General features: G+C 35.2%; 2 protein-coding genes across 2 annotated transcripts; both read right to left on the bottom strand.

Annotated features, from left to right (window-relative positions):
* Nucleotides 1-1,907: 1,907 nt before the first annotated feature.
* LOC143617219 (RGG repeats nuclear RNA binding protein A-like) lies at nucleotides 1,908-2,975 on the bottom strand. Its single transcript, XM_077089847.1, has 5 exons — nucleotides 2,948-2,975; nucleotides 2,536-2,844; nucleotides 2,392-2,437; nucleotides 2,155-2,287; nucleotides 1,908-1,949 (listed from the first exon to the last, which is right to left on the bottom strand). The coding sequence occupies exons 1-5, from the start codon at nucleotides 2,973-2,975 to the stop codon at nucleotides 1,908-1,910; spliced, it is 558 nt and encodes a 185-aa protein (XP_076945962.1).
* A 10,992-nt stretch (nucleotides 2,976-13,967) lies between these two features.
* Nucleotides 13,968-18,312, bottom strand: LOC143617217 (RGG repeats nuclear RNA binding protein A-like). Its single transcript, XM_077089845.1, has 7 exons — nucleotides 18,116-18,312; nucleotides 16,278-16,593; nucleotides 16,120-16,185; nucleotides 15,903-16,035; nucleotides 15,095-15,253; nucleotides 14,958-15,014; nucleotides 13,968-14,380 (listed from the first exon to the last, which is right to left on the bottom strand). The coding sequence occupies exons 1-7, from the start codon at nucleotides 18,285-18,287 to the stop codon at nucleotides 14,195-14,197; spliced, it is 1,089 nt and encodes a 362-aa protein (XP_076945960.1). The 5' UTR covers nucleotides 18,288-18,312; the 3' UTR covers nucleotides 13,968-14,194.
* Between the last annotated feature and the right edge of the window lie 1,919 nt (nucleotides 18,313-20,231).

Here is a 20,231-nt window from a genome sequence, read left to right as displayed (position 1 = left end):
TCGGGTCGAATGCGCGTGTAATAAACCTTAAAACCATTTATTAACGAATCAGCCCCGAATGGACCAAATTCCATTTTAAATCTTTTCATCATCAAGATTATGTCACCCGAGTTGATAGGGTTGACGGTTCCTTTTTACAACTCTTACTTTAACGTTTAAACGAAAATTCGCGCACCGCCGACTCGATTGACAAAGCACTAACCACAACAGCCCCGAGCATCAAAAAAATAATTTTTCCACAGCCCTTAAACCCCCCTAGGGCTGTACAACTGATTCGGTCGGTCACCCGATCAATTAACGCATCAAACTCAACAATTTGCAATTCTACACCCGATAAACCCTAGTTTTCGAATTAAAATCGATTGACCGACCTAAACACCTCCAATGACCACGAAATTTTAATATGATGTAAATGCCATACCTGGGGATCTTTCTACATCGGAAACTCTAATTTTTATCCACGGGAAGTGGGTCAATGACACCTTGGCCGAAATCTGTCCAACGAAAAGTTTCGGCAAAATTGAGCATCAAAACGATCAGGGGTGAACAAAAAGAGTGTTGGGGATTGTAGTACATACCTTGAACTACTTCTTGGAGCTTGGAATCGATCAAAAAGCCGAAGCAATGAAAGGGGGGAGGTGCTGGAAGTGGCCGATCGGATAGGAGGCTGCACTAGGGTTTATTTTTTTTTTGTTTAGTGTTATATCATAAAACTTTTTCATTCTAGCCCTCGTAAAATAATAATAATGCAAATTGGAAGAAATTTTAAGCAATTAGACGCACCGGGATGACGTAAAGGCTTCCGAGAAACGTCGGATAAATCCCGAGAATTATACATACTCTACAATCTTTAATCCTTGAAATCGGAATTAACGGGCGTTACAGGTGGCCAGCAGTATGAGGTGGCTCAGTACGTGAGTAAGTGTTTGACATGTCTACAAGTTAAGGCTGAGCACCAGAAGCCTTTCGGGAAACTTCTACCCTGGAAATACCTGAGTGGAAGTGGGAGCATCTTACGATGGATTTTGTGACTAAACTGCCTCGTACTCCTAGGGGTAATTATGACACCATTTGGGTAATAGTTGATAGATTGACTAAGAGCGCTCATTTCTTGCCGATTCGATAAACTTTTAATTCCGAGCAGTTGGCCGATGTATTCATTCGTGAGATTGTTTCTAGGCACAAGGTGCCTATGTCTATTGTTTCGGATAGAGATACTCGTTTCACCTCTAGGTTTTGGAAAAAAATTCATGAGGAGATGGGTACCAAACTCCTCATTAGTACCGCTTATCACCCGCAAACAGATGGTCAGTCCGAGAGGACTATACAGACTCTTGAGGATATGTTGCGGGCTTGTGTTATCGATTTTGGTGGTAGTTGGGATCGTCATTTACCATTGGTCGAATTTTCTAATAATAACAGTTACCACGCCACTATTGGGATGCCGCCGTTTGAGATGTTGTATGGGCGTAGGTGTAGGACCCTGGTCTGTTAGGGCTCCATTGGTCAGAAACAGTTGGGTAGTTTGGAGGTGGTTGAGGCTACAACTGAGAAGCTCGATAAGATTAATGATTTTATGAAGGCCGCTCGTGATCGTCAAAAGTCCTATGCGGACAAAAGGCGGAGGCCTATTGTGTTCGAGGCTGGTGATCGGGTAATGCTAAAAGTTTCTCCTTGGAAGGGTATCATTCGTTTTCGTAAGAGGGGGAAGCTTAGTCCGAGGTTTATTGGTCTATTCCGCATCTTGTCACGGGTTGGTGAGGTAGCGTATAGACTGGATTTGCCCGATGAGCTCGCGGGGATTCATCCTACTTTCACGCGTCTCATTTGAGGAAATGTTTAGCAGATGAGGAGGCCCATGTGCCTCTCGGTGATATTGAGCTTGATAGTAAGTTGAACAAAATAAGTCACATGCATAATGCATACGCATCACACATTTCAAAACCAAACTAAAATGCAAAATATAACAATTTAATATGTTTATTTCATGCATAACCAATTTAAGCATTAAGTCTGATAAAAAAAAATGGTAGAGATAAAAAAAATGTATAATACTAAAAAAACAGGTTCAGTCCAGTTTTATTGTCATCAAAAAGAAGTGTTTACGGTTGCAGATGAAAATAACGCCTAAACCTACAGAAAACAAAGATTCACCTTTTCCTCGGGCTCCTTCTCTTTTACCTTCTCCTCGGGATTTTCCTTATTAGCATCAACTCCATCTTCCTGTCCAGCTGGCTTCTCAGCATCCCCATTCTTCTCAACTTCAACAACAAATTCTTCAGGCTCCCTATATCAAATTTTTTAAATCAAACATAAAAAACAATAAAATAATAAAAACACTACTTAATGTTTCAAATTTGTGAAAACTTACACTGCAATCTCATCAGTTACAGTACCCTAATTTCCATGTCCAGCACCTTCACGCTTAACCTCATTGCTGCAAACCAAATAATAAGATAATTAAAACATGTGACAAGATAGTAATATGTTTTCATTTTACAAAAAGCGTTAGATGAAAATGGGCTCACCCACAACCAGTGCCACTGTGGCGTTCATGCACCCTTTTGAGACGTTCACCATTTGCCGCATCACCATTAGTGTAACCACCTCGGCGGCCGCCACGGTAGCCACCGCGGGGCCCACCATACCTACCACGTCTTTCAGAGGCTTTCTTAACCTCCCCGTCTTCTGATGGTCTGTAACTTCCATTAAAGCCATTGTTGTTTCCATAAGAATTCTCATTGTCAGCAGAATCACGATTGAACCCACGTCCACCACGACCACCACGTCCATCACGACCGCCAAACCGGCCGCCTCTCTGACCATCATTTTTGGCCTCTTGCACTACAAATAAAACCAGAATCTCAATAAAACCAGAAATTGTTCTGAAAATATGATATGAATACAGTTTCTATACTCAAGCTGTTTAGAGAAAAACTGCAAATACATACAGCAAGTTGGATATCAAACCACATTTTAAACATGCTTATCAGAAATTGGATATCAAATACATACAACAAATTGGATATCAAACCACATTTTAAACATGCTTATCAGAAAAACTGCAAATACATACAGAAATTCATCTTTCTTGTCAAATAATTGGAGTGAATAATACTCATCAGAAAAATGGAAAAGCTGGTTTAAGATATGTTGAGATTACTCCTCCATTTCTTAATGATTATACAGCCATTCCAGACATAGGAAACTTACAAAAAGTGGATATTGATAGTCCTTTGACTATAGATCCTCCTATGACTGTGAATGAGGGTATTAAAAGGAGAAATCTAACATAAGTGAACCATTAAAAGTTGCTAATCCTTAATCAACTCCAAAATCTCAAATTCAAAGCAATGTGGTTTTTACTGAAACTGATCATGGTGTGTTAGTAAAAGACATTGTTGAGCCAAATGTGATTCACAAATATGAGAGCATTCCACTTGAAAATCATATTCTTTGTGAACTACATGACTTTGTGGGAAGTAAATTTGGTTTTAATTCTAAATGTATGAAGCACGTTTCATATGAAAAGAAAGTGATTTCGGATGAGGATTTAATGAAATTAATAACTCATGTGAAACATGATAACATAAAAAGTGGAAGGGTTTTTAAGATCAAGGGAATAAATCAAGTGTTTAATGATCAAACTGTTCCCTTGTACCTGATAAAACCTGAATTGGTAGAGACTGTATTTATTGATAAGACATCAAGATTAACTAAACTTGAGAAGGAGTTCGAAAAATCAAAATTGATTAACAAATCTCAAGAGAAAGTTAATACAAGTTTGTTAAAATCCATTAAATTCGTAAAGTCTTCCGGATTGGATTCACCTCAGAATTTCTCTAGGTGTTCTAATTTAGAGTTTTACAAGAACAAACGTGAAAACAAAATAGGTACTACTAATGTAAAGGTAGCATCTTTTCAACCTGTGGATTCACACGTCAATGCTGGTGTTAATGTCAATGATAATTCACCATAAGGGTTTTTGGATATGAGAACCTGTTTCTCATGTGGTGAAAGAGGACATGTGGCAAAGAAATGTGTCTCTAAGGTAAAATTGAAAACCCTTAATTAAGTAACAAGTTTCGATAGTTAAGAGTAGTTTGAAAAGATAACCTTCGCAAGTTAAGCTTGATGATACTCATATCGTGTTTAGTGAAGTTAACCCTTGGAAGGTCATGAGGGTTAATGTTGAAAGTAAGAATGTAAATGAAAAAAAGGTTGAGCTTGTTAAACCTCTTTATTAAAACGTTGACACTAGTGTAATTCATGATGAATACTTGAAACGAAGTCAAAGGCAACTGTGACTTATAGTCAATTTCATCAATTACACCAGCACAATGTGAAAAATAAAACAAACATGGTTGAGGTTCCTTTTGATGTTCTTCCAATATGGGAACCTAAGGTTAAATTATCTCAAAAGGAACCAAAGGTTCAGCCCAAGACTGAGGCTTGGGCTGCCTTTTTGAACTAAACATTTACTTGCTTGTGCAGAGTTCATCAAAGACTATTTCAGAAGACAAAAGGATCATGGATGGTGGATGCTCTCGGCACATAACCAGCAATCTTAATCTCCTTACAAATGTGAAGGATATTCAAAGGGGTTATGTTTCCTTCGCGAGTAATCAAGGAGGATTAATTACAAAGGAATGAGAAGTATCAAATTTGAGAAAGTAATTTATTGTGACAAAGTTGACCATAATCTGTTGAGTGTTTCACGGATTTGCGATAAAAAGTATACAACTTTGTTCACTGATAAGAGTGTGTAATTCTCAAACTGGGATTTGTTATTCCCGAAAATATGGTTATCATGAGATCACCACGATCTCATGATATTTATGTGCTTGATATGGCAAAAATTGCAGCTTCCTCATTATCAGCAACATGTTTTATCTCTAAAACAACTAAGAAAGACACGATCCTTTGGCACAGAAGGATGGGTCATATCCATATACGCAAGATAAATCATTTGATGGCAAATGATTTAGTTGATGGCGTTTCATTGAAAACTTAAAGAGGACCGATCAATGTGTAGCGTGCAAGAAAGGGAAACAGAAGAAGAAATCACATCCACTAAAATTGATTAACTCAATCAATACTCCTTTGGAACGTCTACACGTGGATCTGTTTAGTCTGTGATCAAACCGAGTATTGCTAGAGATCTATATTGCTTTGTCGTCACTGATGACTATTCTCGATTTTTGTGGGTGTTATTTATGAGCACGAAGGATCAAGCACCCGTTCTCGTGCAAAACTTGGATCACTAAGATCGAATCACTTTACAAGCTGAAAGTGAGGCGTATCCAAAGTGATGACGGCACGGAGTTTAAGAACAGTATGATGGACTTTTCCTGTATTCAAAAGGAAATTCATCATGAATATAGTGCTCCGTATGTGTAACAGAAGAACGAAGTTGCTGAAAGGAAGAATCAGATTATAATTGAGGAGGCTAGAACTATGTTGGCAGACTCTTAAGCTTCCAGTTCAATTTTAGAACAAAGTTGTGAATATTGCATGCTATACTTTGAATAGAGTTCTCACGGTAAAGAAGTTGAAAAAGACAAGTTACGAGCTTCTTAATAACCATAAGCCGAACCTTCAATCCTTTGAACCATTTGGGTGTCCTTGTATGATGTTAAAGAAAGATGCGGGTAAATTTGAAGAGAAGCGATAGAAGGATACTCTCTTGGGTATGCGTCACCTAAGAAACATGTGTTTAACTTCTCTTTTGGGTGTCTTGAAGAATGGTACCATGTGTACTATCAAAGGTACACCACACCACCTATGGGCAACGGACCTTATTGGATGTTTGATTAGGATGGTCTATTAGATTCTTTATATCCCTCGGTTGATGTACAACGGACCCTATGTGCTTATCATGAAGACGAGATTTTATCTAATTCAAGATCTTCTATTTATGAAGATATAGTTGTACCCGATCAACCAGAGATTTCAGATAAAGTTTCTATTTAATCTGATGATGCCAACTTTGAAGATTTTTTCCCTCACCATTTGTTGAATCTCGTGATGTTCCTAAGATACAAGTTGAAAAAAATCTTCCCAAACTTTGAATGCTGAATCGGCTGAAGATAGAATCACCAATCTACAAAACAATGTTGAAGTTCCTGAGAACCCGACTCTTCGTATTCATTCTTATCATTTTCAGGACAACATTATTGGTGACGTAAACGAGGGATTTCGTATGCGACGACAAGTTGCTAATATATGTGATGATAAAGTACTATGTGTGTATGCTGATATGCATGCAACAGGAATCATAAGTATCACCAAGTACACTTGCTTTCTATCCCAAAATAAACCGACGAATGTTTCAATGACACTTCAAGAACCTTCATGGGTAGAAGCAATGCAAGAAGAACCGCAACAGTTTGTGCGATTGCGTGTGTGGGATCTCATTGATTTCGGGTGAAGAAGGAGATCCCAAAGAAGTGGGTATTTAAATGCAAAAAGGACGATCGTTGGGTAATCGTGAGAAATAAAGCACAATTAGTCGTCCAGGGATTTAATTAGCAAGAAGGCATAGATTACACTGAAGTATATAATCCGGTTGCACGACTGGAGGCTATACGAATTTTTTTTGGCCTATGCAGCTTTCAAAAACTTCAAAGTTTATCAAATGGGCGTAAAGAGTGCATTCTTGAATGGGGAAATTCATGAAGAGGTGTATGTGAAGTAGCCTCCTGGTTTTGAAGATCCTGATTATACCGAGCGTGTTTACCGATTAAAGAAGGCTTTATACGGTCTACACCAAGCCCCGAGAGCTTGGTACAGCACGTTGGCCATCTTATCAATAGCGGATTCAAACGATGGACTGTGATTGTATCCTTTTCAACAAGACTGTGGAAGAAGATCTCTTCCTTGTCCAGATATACGTCGACGATATTATTTTTAGCTCAGCAAATGGCAAGTTATGTAAGGATTTTGAGAAGACAATGCAGACCAAGTTTGAGATGAGTTCGATGGGAGAGATGAATTTATTTTTGGGGTTGCAGGTTCACCAGTCTGATTCTGGAATTTTCATTCATCATACCAAATACATATGATGTCTTGAGACGATTCAAGATTACTTCTGGAAAATCCCCTCGACACCTCTTCCTGTGGGTCACAATTTTTCACCAGACAAATTGGAGGACACTGTTGATCCGACCCTCTATTGATCTATGATTGGTTCTTTGAAGTACTTAACTGCTTCTCGTCCTGATATAATGTTTGCTATTTGTTTATGTGTCATGTATCAATCGAGTCCCCGAGTGACTCATCTGGCGGCTGTTAATCATATTTTTCACTATCTAAGGGGGTAATCCTGACATCGGGTTATGGTATCCCAAGGATGGCAGCTTTCATCTTACTGCGTACACAGATTCAGACTATGGAGGGTACAAGATTAACTTCAAGTCTACCAAGCAGGATATCAATTCTTAGGAAATCGGCTTATTTCGTGGCAGTGTAAGAAGCAGACAACGGTCTCTACTTAAACCGCTAAACCCGAATACGTGGCAACCTCGATTTGCTGTTCACAGGTTTTATAGATCCAGCAGCATTTGCAAGATTACGGTTGGAAGTTTCTTACTACTCCAATCTTTATTGATAATTCTGTTTTGATAAGTATAACTAAAAATCCCATTCACCACTCAAAAACGAAACATATTGAAATTAGATATCATATTATCCATGACTACTATGAGAAGAAAGTAGAAACTAATAAATATTGAAAAGATTCACACGGATTTTCAGAAAGCTAACTTTTTTACCAAGCATTTGACAAAACGAGATTTAACTATTTGCTTGGTATAAATGGTTTAAAACTTTAAAAGAAATTAAAGGCTCGGTTATTCATTTTTATGTTTTGTACAGTTTTTCATTTATTTTCTTTCTTAATGTTTTTAATTTTAGGGGGAGAATATATGAAAAAATACAAAAAATATTGTAATTTCAGTTTGTATAAATAAAAACCAAAAACATTCAAATATGATAAGAAGCCTTAAACATTGAAAAATGCTCCTCAAAAAATGAGTTTTTGAAGCAAAAAAGGGAAAATGATTGTACATTGACTTAGCAGACCTAGCACATGGATGTGCATGTGCTACGTGTTAAAAATGTGCATATATGTACAACTTATAAACAAAATGACAAATTATGTGATTGGATAGAAAAATGATAATGTATGATGTATACAAATTATAAAATTCTGTCAATTGAGAAGAAAATAATTATGTACATAGGTGTATAAAGAATAATGTGTATGTAAATACATGTTTACAATTAAAAAATAAGTATTAGACATATATGTATAAATTAATAAAATTAACAAGTTATGTGATTGGTATGAAAATGATAATGTATTTATGTATATAAATTAACAAATTATGTAAATAGAGAGAGAAATGATAATGTACATGTATACAATTAAGAAAAATGATAATATACATATGTGTAGATTATGTTAAAATACATATGTGTAGACTAAAAAACCTATTCCTAAATCGAGAAAGTTTTTTTTTTTAACGATGGACGCTAGATAAATGTTTTGATATTTCAACTTTTTTTTGCGTTTTTTTGTTTTATGTTTAATTATTTTAATTTTATTTGTTTTAGGGGTTTTTAAGTAGTTTAAAATGGTTCTCAAAGTTCTCGATACTCAAAAAGTTTTCACACGATCCCAATCCTATGTGTGTACATTAGCGACCGATTGGATTAGTTTAGGGTTTAGGATTTGTTAATTATGTGTTAGATGTTAAATGTAGGTTATGTTGATATTAGTTTTAGATTAGTTACAAATATAAATGTAACTAGGTGTAATTCGTGTATTTATGCATTGTTTTTATAGGCTTACGGGGATATATCATAAGACCAATAAGTTGATTTGAGATCTCGCTATCAACATCTTGACCTTAAAAAAAAGTAATCTTTCTCGATAAAGTCGGTTGATTAGGGTCAAATTGTATCCCTTAAGAACCGTACAAGCGTCTTTTAAAGCATACGGTTCAAAAAAAATCAATGTGTATATTCCTATATTTTTTTTCTTTTTTCGTAGCAAGTTCCTTCTAACTTATAATAGAAGATTTTTTTTTTCACTAAATATGAGTTTCTCTTCCTTTTCTTAAACTTATCCAATTAACTTCTCATTATTGGATTGTTTCATCGAGATCCAATCCAAATCACGATGTCATTTTCTTATTCTTAAATAGGCCTCTTTAATCTTTTTAAGTTTATGCTCTACTCCGGGTAAAGATCCGTCCGATTTTGATTTTCATATATAGTACAAATGCTCCCTATACACTTGTATTAGCCTATATTTAAGTTTAATGAGGTGTTTTGGGTGTTTGATTTAGTTGGTTACTCGTGTTGCACTCTTCATTAAAATATTGGTATGTGTACTCCTTTTATATGTTGTTGATTAGCTCACTTTAGAGTTTATGTTAAATGCATTGCCCATGCATTAAGATTTAAGAACTTGTTACGATATTGTTTCATGTATCACCAATGACTGTATTTGCCAGGTGTTCTGTGTGAATCACTAGTTCATAAAGTTGTCAAATTACGTGTAGTATAAAAGTGCATAATGTTAATATGTTTGGTTTTGCTAGACTTTAATGACATAATAATGTATGAAATTAAGTCTTAACAGGAAATTAAAAATACATAAACACGATTAGGGCTGTACGAATATTGACCTGGAATATTGATTGTCACAATTAATGATCTCTACTAATAACTGTCATGTGGTGCAATTGTCTTCTAATCCAATGGTATTGGGGTGATGGTTAAGACTTGTGATCTTTGAAGTCTTAGGTTTGAAACCTAGCTCAAGGGGGTTATCCCACGATTTCCTCCTCAATGGTGTTTCTAGTTGAGTCAGGAATGTTGCGTCAAAATCAGTATAGATGGTTTGCATCCCGTCTCAAAAGGACTTACTCGGGTAATAGGGTGATGGTTATGACTCAGGGGTATCCAAAACGCTGTTAATATAAAATTAAATGTCATATGGTCAATTGAAGACAACAAAGCAAGTTAGAGCCGTGAAAACCCCCAACGTGGATTGTGGAAGGAGTAGAAGACCCAAAGAAGCTTGAGATGGGCATATTAGGAATGAATTAGACTTTGGGCTTGTTTGTTTGTGACTGAATGGCTTCATTCAGATGCCAATGTCTGAATCGCTCAGATGCAAGCATGTTTGGTTTTGTTAAAATAATGCCCCTTAATGGTTCAGAACTCCTCTAAATCATTCAGCTTCAAAATCATGCTGAATCATTCAGCGGCATATTATACTCTTTATGCCCACACTCTTCACCTGCACCATCTCATCTCCCCTTCTTCACCACTAATATCATTTGTCATCATCCCTTCACCTCCGCACCGTCAACCACAACCGCCACTAGATCTTGTGGTGAACATTTGACAATCCCGATCCGAGACTAGTGATCGAAATTACAAGACCCGAACAACAATTAACCAATTCACAAACACAAATCGCTGCGATTCAATCTATCTTCGCCTTTCTCCACCCCTTTTGTTGTTCACCATTTATACATATTTACAGGTAATTTGTTTTATTTTTTTCCATAAATATGTTTTTGTTTTTCCCTTAACGATTAAATTCATGAACTTAGATTTATGAGTTTGTCATTTAGGTCTGATTCTTGTTTAAAATTTTCATTAGGAACTCATATCAATCCAAATTTGTATTTCTGCAATAATTTTGATAAATGCACACCAACTGTTTGATGAAATGTCTAAATGAAGTTACGTTTGAAATCACTTGCTTGATTGATTGTATAATTCAGTTTTCATGATGATTTTATTGTTGTTGGCAATTAACCTTTGAATAGGCAAGCAAGATAAGCACATACCTTTCATTTATTAATTGATTAATGCTTGATATTCGGTCTCGGCAGGGTCAGCTCAGCCGTGTTAGAGGCCTAAAGCTAACTAAAAAATTAAGGCCTTTTTCCAAAAGTCATTTTATGAACACTCTTTTGCCCAGGTTTGAAACTAGTCGTTTTACATTAGTTGGCTAACTTGCTTTTACGTTACCATATAGGCAAAAACAAATCAATAATTGTGAAGCATTACTCAATATATTAAAGGAAATGGTCGGTAGGTATTGTAGCAATCTACAGTAGCCAAGGCGTTTTGATAATTTCGCACAAGATTTTTAAGATTTTATCTGCTAGAACTGGAGCCGGAACTGGGTATGCACTGTTGCACCGTTTTTGCCTTAACTTTGATGTGCATAAAATTTGCAAATTGGATGTGATTCTTGCTAAATTACATTTGTAGATCATTGATTTAGGCTATTAGGAATCTAAGTATAGCTAAGCCAGCTGTCAAAAAAGGTTTGGGTGGTGGCGACTAACAACGGACATGAATCTTGTTAGGTGCGCGCTCATCACTCATTTGTACCCGTTTTAAGCTAGCATATTTTATAAAGTGGCTTGTTTGACCCGTTTTTGTCCAACTTTTGTCTCCGACTGGCGTTTTAGTCCGTTAAACTCATGATCAATTAGAAAAAAAATGGATTTCTATGCTCAATAATCTCGGGCCCAAAGGTATGCCAAGTGCTCTATAACTAGTTCATATTTGATTGGGAAGCATGTGTCCTATTGATTATTTCACAAGAGTGTTGTTTGTATAAATATAATATTATAGCACTTGATTTGTTTCCCATTATAGCACTTGATTTGTTTCCCATTGAAGTTTACCAGTTTGTAGAATGACATCCAACTGTAGATAAATCTTTCAACGGTTTGTAATTCGAATTCAGTTGTTTGTTAATCTTCGAATTATGCTATTATATTAACGAAACAGCAAGCATGTGTGGATGGTTATATGAAGTTGATTTTAGCTCAGTTATCGTATGTTAATTCCAATTTTTCTAGAATGTTGAGTCAAAGTCGGTGTTTGACGTCCCGCACAATGCGCGGGGTGCCTAACTAGTTAGTATCTATGTTTATGTTTTGTAGCCTTTGCATGCGGATATATGAGACGTAACCGATGGGCTAAGTTGAAACAAAGTGACGGTCAATAGAGATATCAAAAGAAGTTATGGTGGTGTTTGGTCATGAGACTTGGTAGCTATAATTAACAAGGGACACACTCTCTAATGTGTAGAGAACATAGAAGCAACTAGATTCGTCGCATCGTGCGGGTGATAACTATAGCTATGAGCATATGATGATTTCTATTATTTTTTATTTGAATATTATGTTTCCATGAATAAAATTCAACTTGTACGCAAACTTTTAATTTCTATTTGAATTTTGGTATGTTTCCATAGATTTTGAAGAAATGCGCACTTTGGACTTTCTCTCACGTTTTGTTATTTCTATTTATAATTATTTATCATTCAAAGTTTTAACCAAACAGATACATTTCATTCAGCACAATACAATTCAGAGGGGTGAGATAATCATTTTGCATAGTTATTCAAATGTCCAACCAAATAGACTTAACCAGTTCAGCACTTGCATTCAGATCTCTTAATCATTTAGCATTTAATAGTTCAGTATGCCCCTTTGTAAAGACATAAGATTCAAGTTAAGGGTTTTTAGGTGATGGTATCATGGTAACTTTCTATCATAGTAAATACTTTTGGTGACTTCACTAATACTATTAAATTTGCATAGTTACTTTTGTTTAGCTTCTAATACTAAATTTGATTAGATGGCTTCTCTAATAGTTACTTTTGCTTGGCTTCTATTAATACTAAGCTTAGTTACTTCTGGCGGATTATGCCAATACAAAATTGTTCGCTCTTGTTTTTGGTTTTCAGCCTGAGAGATGGTTTTAAGGTATGTTTGATTGGAGGTAATGAAATAAAGGAGGAATGAAATAGAAGAAGGAATGAAATGGACAAGGAAATGAAATGAATCATTCCATTCCTTTATCTTGTTTGATTAACCTATGGGAATGAAATGAATTACTACTTATTTTGTTTGGTATCCTAAAAAATTGTATGATTGAAATATAAATAATAAAAACACTCTTATCACAAAATAATAATTTTTACAAAAAAAAAATCTCAATGGCGATGGTGGTGGTGTTAACTCCGGTAACGAAAATGGTGGTGACAATTGCGACGGCGTGGGGATGACGGTGGTAGCATTGGTAGTGATGGCGATGGTAGGGTGGTGGTGATAGTCAGGTGGTGGGGGTGGCGATGATAACATTGGTAGTGATGGCGATAGTAGGGTGACAGCGGTTACAATGTTTTCGTTGGTTACAGCGACAATGGTAGTGACGGCAGTGGCGGTGGTTGCGCTAGTGGTAAGGTGGTGGTGGTGGTGGTGGAGGCGGTGGTGGTGGCGATGGTGACAGTAAGGTGTCGGTGATGGCGATGGTAGTTGTTAGGTGGTGATGGTGTTGTTGAAAAAATAGGGTGAATGAGGAATAGAATGAAAAAAAAGAAGGGGTAGGAAGGAATGATTTTGATGGAATGGATTCCATATGTAATAGATGATTCCATTTCACCGAGCAACCAAACACCACTTTTTTCATTCTTACGTAATAAATCATTCCATTCCCCCTATCATTCATGCATACCAAACGCTACCTTTAGAGTTGAGGCCTCCCTTCAATCAAACTCTCTTCTCATTCGAGATAGTTCTAAAATCTGTCTACAACCTGTCGAAACCTTACCAACAGACTTGCTTTTTTAAGGTGTAGCATGAAACCACAAAGTACAACCTTGCATGAAACATTTAACAGTGTTTCTATAATCACAATGTTCAAAAAATGCACTTAAATAACGAAAGAAATCTAATGCAAAAGCTAAGATGTCAACAAGGCCTTGTGAAGTGAATGCTTTTAAAGTCATGTCTCACAGCCAAGCTTTGTCACCTAACAGGTAAATTGCACGAATATAAAGGTCATCCAAAGTCTTACAGAAGCTCTATGATTTTAAACCAACAGTAAATAACAAACAAAAGAAAAAAAATTAAAATTCTAAATTCAAAACTGATGATTGAGTAGCAACTCAAATACTTCAAGGCGCTAAAAATGATAATATCCTCAAAATGCCTATGATTTGGACATTAAGAACAAAGCAACCCAAGGCCATACTAGGCAATTTACACACCTCAAAACATAACTCCATTTAAGTTTATAAAACCTTAAAAATAAAATAAAATAAGTAACCCGCTGACAACCCAAAGCAAGATATATAAAATATAACTCACTTAACACCCAATGAAGGGAACTGACCAACATCACCAATAGCAGGTGCAGCAACATCATTCAGTCGGTGTCCACCACTGTATCCTCCACGGGGCCCACGTCCACGACCCCGGCCGCCTCGTCCACCTGGACTGTAGTACCTTTCTCCGTCAGCAGGCTTCAGAAATTCATTGATGCTGAGTGACTGTGAGTACAATTATGACAAACATGTTAAAAAACTCAAAAGCGCTCAAAAGAGAGTATGCTAATAATTTGGTTCCGAAGGGTTGTCATGCATGATTAACCCTTTTGTCTAAATAACAATTTGGTTGCTAAAGTTTACATTTTGTAACCCTAACTCCATTAGATTTATCTGTGACGTGGACTTCTATCATTTAACATTTAAGTGTCATTTAACATTTAAGTGATTAATAGTTATCAGGGTCATTTGTGTAGTCAACTTAAAATAATATAGTAAAATAAAATCCCTATTTTCTTATATAATTTAATGGGTTGTTTGTAAATATTAAAATAATCACTATGTTCTGTATAAATTATCAAAATTTAAAGCTATACTGATGATAATCAGTTAGTAAAATAACTAATATTACCCTTCATCATAACAGAAAAATAAAAGCAGTTCAAAAAGCAAACCTTAAAACCAAAATAGTTAAAAGATTCCTTTTTGGACTAATAAAGTAAAATATGTCAAACCCCATATACCAAACTAATAAATTTACCCAATGCAAAAAGTGTTTTTAGCCATGTTTAAAAAAACTTGCCTTTTTAGCTTTCTCTTCTTTGTCTGCAGCCTCTTTGCGCTTATCCTTCTCGGATCCCTGTAAGCAACAGAACAATAAAACTGCATATACGAATTTTTTTATTAATAGCCAAATTAAGGGATATGAAGAGTTTATACCAGTTTAACAAAAATGTCCTCTTCACTTTTTTTGTTTGAAAGCAGCTGCATTTTAGCAAAATCTTTGTCAAGATCAACCTTTCTTTCCTCAGACTTGAGTGCCAGCAATGCTTTTCTTTTTTCTTCTAGAACCTTCTCATACTCCTCCAGTGTCATTTCCTGCATGAAAAACATATCTAAATAGCTCGCAAAAAACATATAGAACCTTTTTTTTTCAAATTAAAAATCTGACAAATTACAGAAGAACAATATAACGCTTGGTTTTTAAAATTCATGCACGATGCATGATGCACTGTGTTTCCTTGATACACTCTAAATCGTGCAAAAAAATCAGATGTGCACATTTCTGTGTTATAGATCCTGATAAGTTTCCTGTAGCTTATGCATATACTACTTGTGCAGACAGAGTTAAACATTTATTTGAGTTACACGTTAACATCTCATTGATACTATATCTTTTTTTCTTTAATCTTTTTAATTTAATCACTTGTTATTTTAGTGTTCAAAAGTCAACTTAAATATCAACTAAAAATAATTTTTCAACTTTTAGTAACAAAATAAGTCACATAAGTAATGCATACGCATCACACATTTCAAAACCAAACTAAAATGGAAAATATAACATCTTAATATGTTTATTTCATGCATAACCAATTTAAGCATTAAGTCTGATAAAAAAAATGGTAGAGATAAAAAAATGTATAATACTAAAAAAAACAGGTTCAGTCCAGTTTTATTGTCATCAAAAAGAAGTGTTTACGGTTGCAGATAAAAATAATGCCTAAACCTACAGCAAACAAAGATTCACCTTTTCCTCGGGCTCCTTCTCTTCTACCTTCTCCTCGGGATTTTCCTTATTAGCATCAACTCCATCTTCCTGTCCAGCTGGCTTCTCAGCATCTCCTTTCTTCTCAACTTCAACAACAGATTCTTCAGGCTCCCTATATCAAATTTTTTAAATCAAACATAAAAAACAAAAAAATAATAAAAACACAACTTAATGCTTCAAATTTGTGAAAACTTACACTGCAATCTCATCAGTTACAGTACCCCAATTTCCACGTCCAGCACCTTCACGCTTAACCTCATTACTGCAAACCAAATAATAAGATAATTAAAACATGTGACAAGATACTAATATGTTTTCATTTTACAAAAAGCGTTAAGATGAAAATGGGCTCACCCACGACCAGTGCCATTGTGGCGTTCATGCACCCTTTTGAAACGTTCACCATCTGCCGCATCACCATTAGTGTAACCACCTCGGCGGCCGCCACGGTAGCCACCACGGGGCCCACCATACCCACCACGTCTTTCAGAGGCTTTCTCAACCTCCCCATCTTCTGATGGTCTGTAACTTCCATTAAAGCCATTGTTGTTTCCATAAGAATTCTCATTGTCAGCAGAATCACGATTGAACCCACGTCCACCACGACCACCACGTCCACCACGAGTGCCAAACCGGCCGTCTCTCTGACCATCATTTTTGGCCTCTTGCACTACAAATAAAACCAGAATCTCAATAAAACGAGAAATTGTTCTGAAAATATGATATAAATACAGTTTCTATACTCAAGCTGTTTAGAGAAAACTGCAAATACATACAGCAAATTGGATATCAAACCACATTTTAAACATGCTTATGTTAACTAATAAAGCAGTTTAATCAGATCAATGACTGTAAATTACCATTGTAAACTAAAACTAAACCTGTTAAACTACATTCTGTCAACAGTATGCTTATGTTATCAAAAATTCAAATAAACCATGAGGTTAACCACGTTACAAACTGTCATCTTGACAAAAATATCATCATTTAGATTTTCAAAAACACAAACTTGATAAAGCTCACACTGTAAAACTACAACATTTTAACTGCATTCTAATGTTATCAATAATAAAATTAAACAGCTAAGTTAACCATTTTAAAATTGCTTGTTATCTAGCCAAAAAACGGTTCTTCATTTAAGTTTTCAAAAACAAACTTGATAATGCCCACACTGTAAAACTACAAACTGTTACCTGTAATCATGGAGATGGAAATAAGGATGTGCTGCAAATGCTGAGAGCATTCTAAAATCATTTTCACATTTAAGTTTTAAAAAGCACAAACTTGATAAAAAGTAAAACTGTAAAACTACAAACTATCAACTGTATTCTTATGTTATAAATAATCCAAATAAACTGATAGAATAACCATATTTGAAAATTGTTATCTATATAAAAAATCATTTCTTCATTTAAGTTTTCAAACACACAAACTTGATAAAACTCCCACTGTAAAACTACAAACTGTCAACTGTATTATTATGTTATCAATAATACAAATAAACTGTTAAACCATATTAAAAGTTGTCTTCTCAACAATAATGATTTCTTTATTAAACTTTCCAAAACACATGCATGGCAAAGCTCACACTGTAAAACTACAACATGTGAATAATTCAATAAAATGTTATATTAACCAAATTAAAAACTATTTTCCAGACAAAAATCATTTCTTCATTTAGGTTTTCAAAAGCAGAAACTTGATAAAACTCAAACTGTAAAACAACAGTTAATAGTGTTCTTATGTAATCCATAATAATCCAATTAAACTGTTACATTAATCATATTGAAAATGTTTTCTTCACAAAAATCATTTCTTCATTTAAGTTTTCAAAAACACAAACTTGATTGTTAACTGAATTCTTATGCTATCAAAATCCAAATAAACCGTTAGATTAACCATATTAAAAACTTGTTTTCTTGAGAAAATCATTTCTTCATTCAAGTTTTCAAAAGCAAACACTTGATAAAGCTCACAATGTAAAAATACAAATGTTATTAAGAAATCCGAGATTAACCATATTAAAAACAAAAACCAGTTCTTCATTTAAATTCTGAAAATCACAAATATAACAAATAATAATAACAATAACAGCAAGCCAGACAGATATTCACTGACTAACCAAACAATTATATAGATTCAACAAACAGATACATAACAAGAAATAAAAACAAAAAACAATAATAATTTACCAGCTTGAGCAGGCAGAAGTGCCTTGGACGGAAGCTTGGCGGCTGGCTTAACAGCAGCCGGCGCCTTCTTAGCCGGAGGCGCGGCAGCAATCGCCGGAAGCTTAGCGATGAGCTGGTTAGGGTCATCGTTATCATCATCGACCAACAGATCGAACGGATTCATTGTCGCCATTTTTGAGCACCCGAAATGAAAATATATGTAATAAAAGATGAAGACGAATTCAAACCCTAGAGATTGCTCATCAATTAAGAGGAATAGAGAGAGTGAGGGGTGTGTGTGAAACCCTAGCCGTAGCGGCTGATAAAACTGAGAGTCGGCGTCAATCTTGGTTTTTAAAACCCTACAGGGTTTTGGTTGTATGTGGCTTGGGCTTTGGGCTAACCTTCTTATTATTGGGCACAGATGATGATAAGCTTTGGCCCATTCTTTGTATAGAATTTTACTTATTACTATTTTAAGGGTGCACTGGGTTCAAGATCTCACCTCTTATGAAAGATACGGGTTTTGGATTAGGCTATGTTGTCTTTCCGGTGGTCTTCAAGTTGAGACTGATGAACTAGCTTTTTTTTAGGGTGTGGTCAACCTAGCACTCCACGGTTCCTTTAACTTGGGAACGGAGATGATCAGGTGGGCTTAGGCATGTAAACGAATGCGAACAAAGCGCATATTCATGTTCGTTTCTTTAACTTTAAACCAACACGAAGACTTAATCGTACAAATATTTTGTCCATGTTTGTTCGTTTAAAAAATGAGCATGTTCGTGTTTGTTTATGTTAGTTATTTTAAAATCTAAACGAATAGTTCACGTAAATAAATGAACATAACCGAACAAAACTAAACGAATAGTGGAGTGTATATGAACAAACGTAAATGAATAAAAACAAACTTAAATGAAAACAAACGAACAAATATAAAAACAACTAAGTAGATGACTCACCCTGATAATATTTAATTATTTTCTAGATGTAAACGAACATAAATAAACAGGCATAAACAAACATAAATAAATGAACATAACGAATGTTCACGAACATAAATGAGTGAACGAAACATGTGTTCTTGTTTGTTTGTTTAATTAAGAGGATACAACTTTTTGTTCATATCCGTTTATTTATTAAATAAACGAACTTCCTGATGAATGGTTCATGTCACACCCCAACCTAAGACGGAAATGTTGGGGCGTGATCCGATTGCTCACAGCTCGAATATACTATCATAATATAAAAGTGACAATATCTATTTAATTATTTTATTCAAAGAATACACACGTTATCCAATTATGACAAAATATTCCAAATAAATAAATATGATCCAAACGAGCTTAAACAATGATTCTCTTTGTTAAATCCTAAGGTATTGTCTAAGTGTCCAAACTTCAATCTTAAATACAAGCAACCTGCATAGGCGTAGAAAACAGAGTTTGTCAACATAAAGTTGAGTGAGATTATCACCAGTTTTGCATGTTAATATAAATAAGCATAACATAGTAAATGCGGTAAATGAATCAAACCATAAACAAGTAAGTAATACCGTTGCCAAGCGAATCGGGCGTTGGTATATAATATGTGAACCCAATACATGAGAGTATGCTAGACCCCTCCGAATTATACGAATGAATGAATATTAATACAAGTAAGCATGCAACACGTATATTTGATTAAGTCACACACAATTACACGTATGCTATTGTTTGATATATATATATATATAGTATGAAATACGAATAGTACTCATATGTCTCCAAAACGTTTAGAAAACTTAGTAAAATAGGGGAATGATAAAACTCACCTTATATTAATGACAAACGAATATAAATACGATTAAGCGAGTTAACGAATAAGCGAGTCGTCCACTACACGTCAAACGATATAAACAATCAGAATCTGAAACTTTGAGATATGATAATATAAGTAAAAACGAACTCGTTGCCGTTGAAATCACTCCAAACGGACGTGTAGAACTCAAGTTATGTTATATTTAAGATTTAAGCGAGCTGGTACTGACCAGAATCCGAACCGCGAGTCTGGAGTTGGGTTTTGGTTAGTAGCCTTAAAATTTCGTTTTGAGAATAAAAGTCTTCTTGACTGAATGTTGAATCCGATCAGAAGTCTGAGA

Source organism: Bidens hawaiensis, unplaced genomic scaffold (assembly GCF_021521415.1).
Source record: "Bidens hawaiensis isolate Kalapana, Puna unplaced genomic scaffold, B.hawaiensis_p1.1 tig00053109_1, whole genome shotgun sequence".
In the NCBI taxonomy this organism is placed as follows: domain Eukaryota; kingdom Viridiplantae; phylum Streptophyta; class Magnoliopsida; order Asterales; family Asteraceae; genus Bidens; species Bidens hawaiensis.
This window is presented reverse-complemented; position numbering and strand designations above follow the sequence as displayed.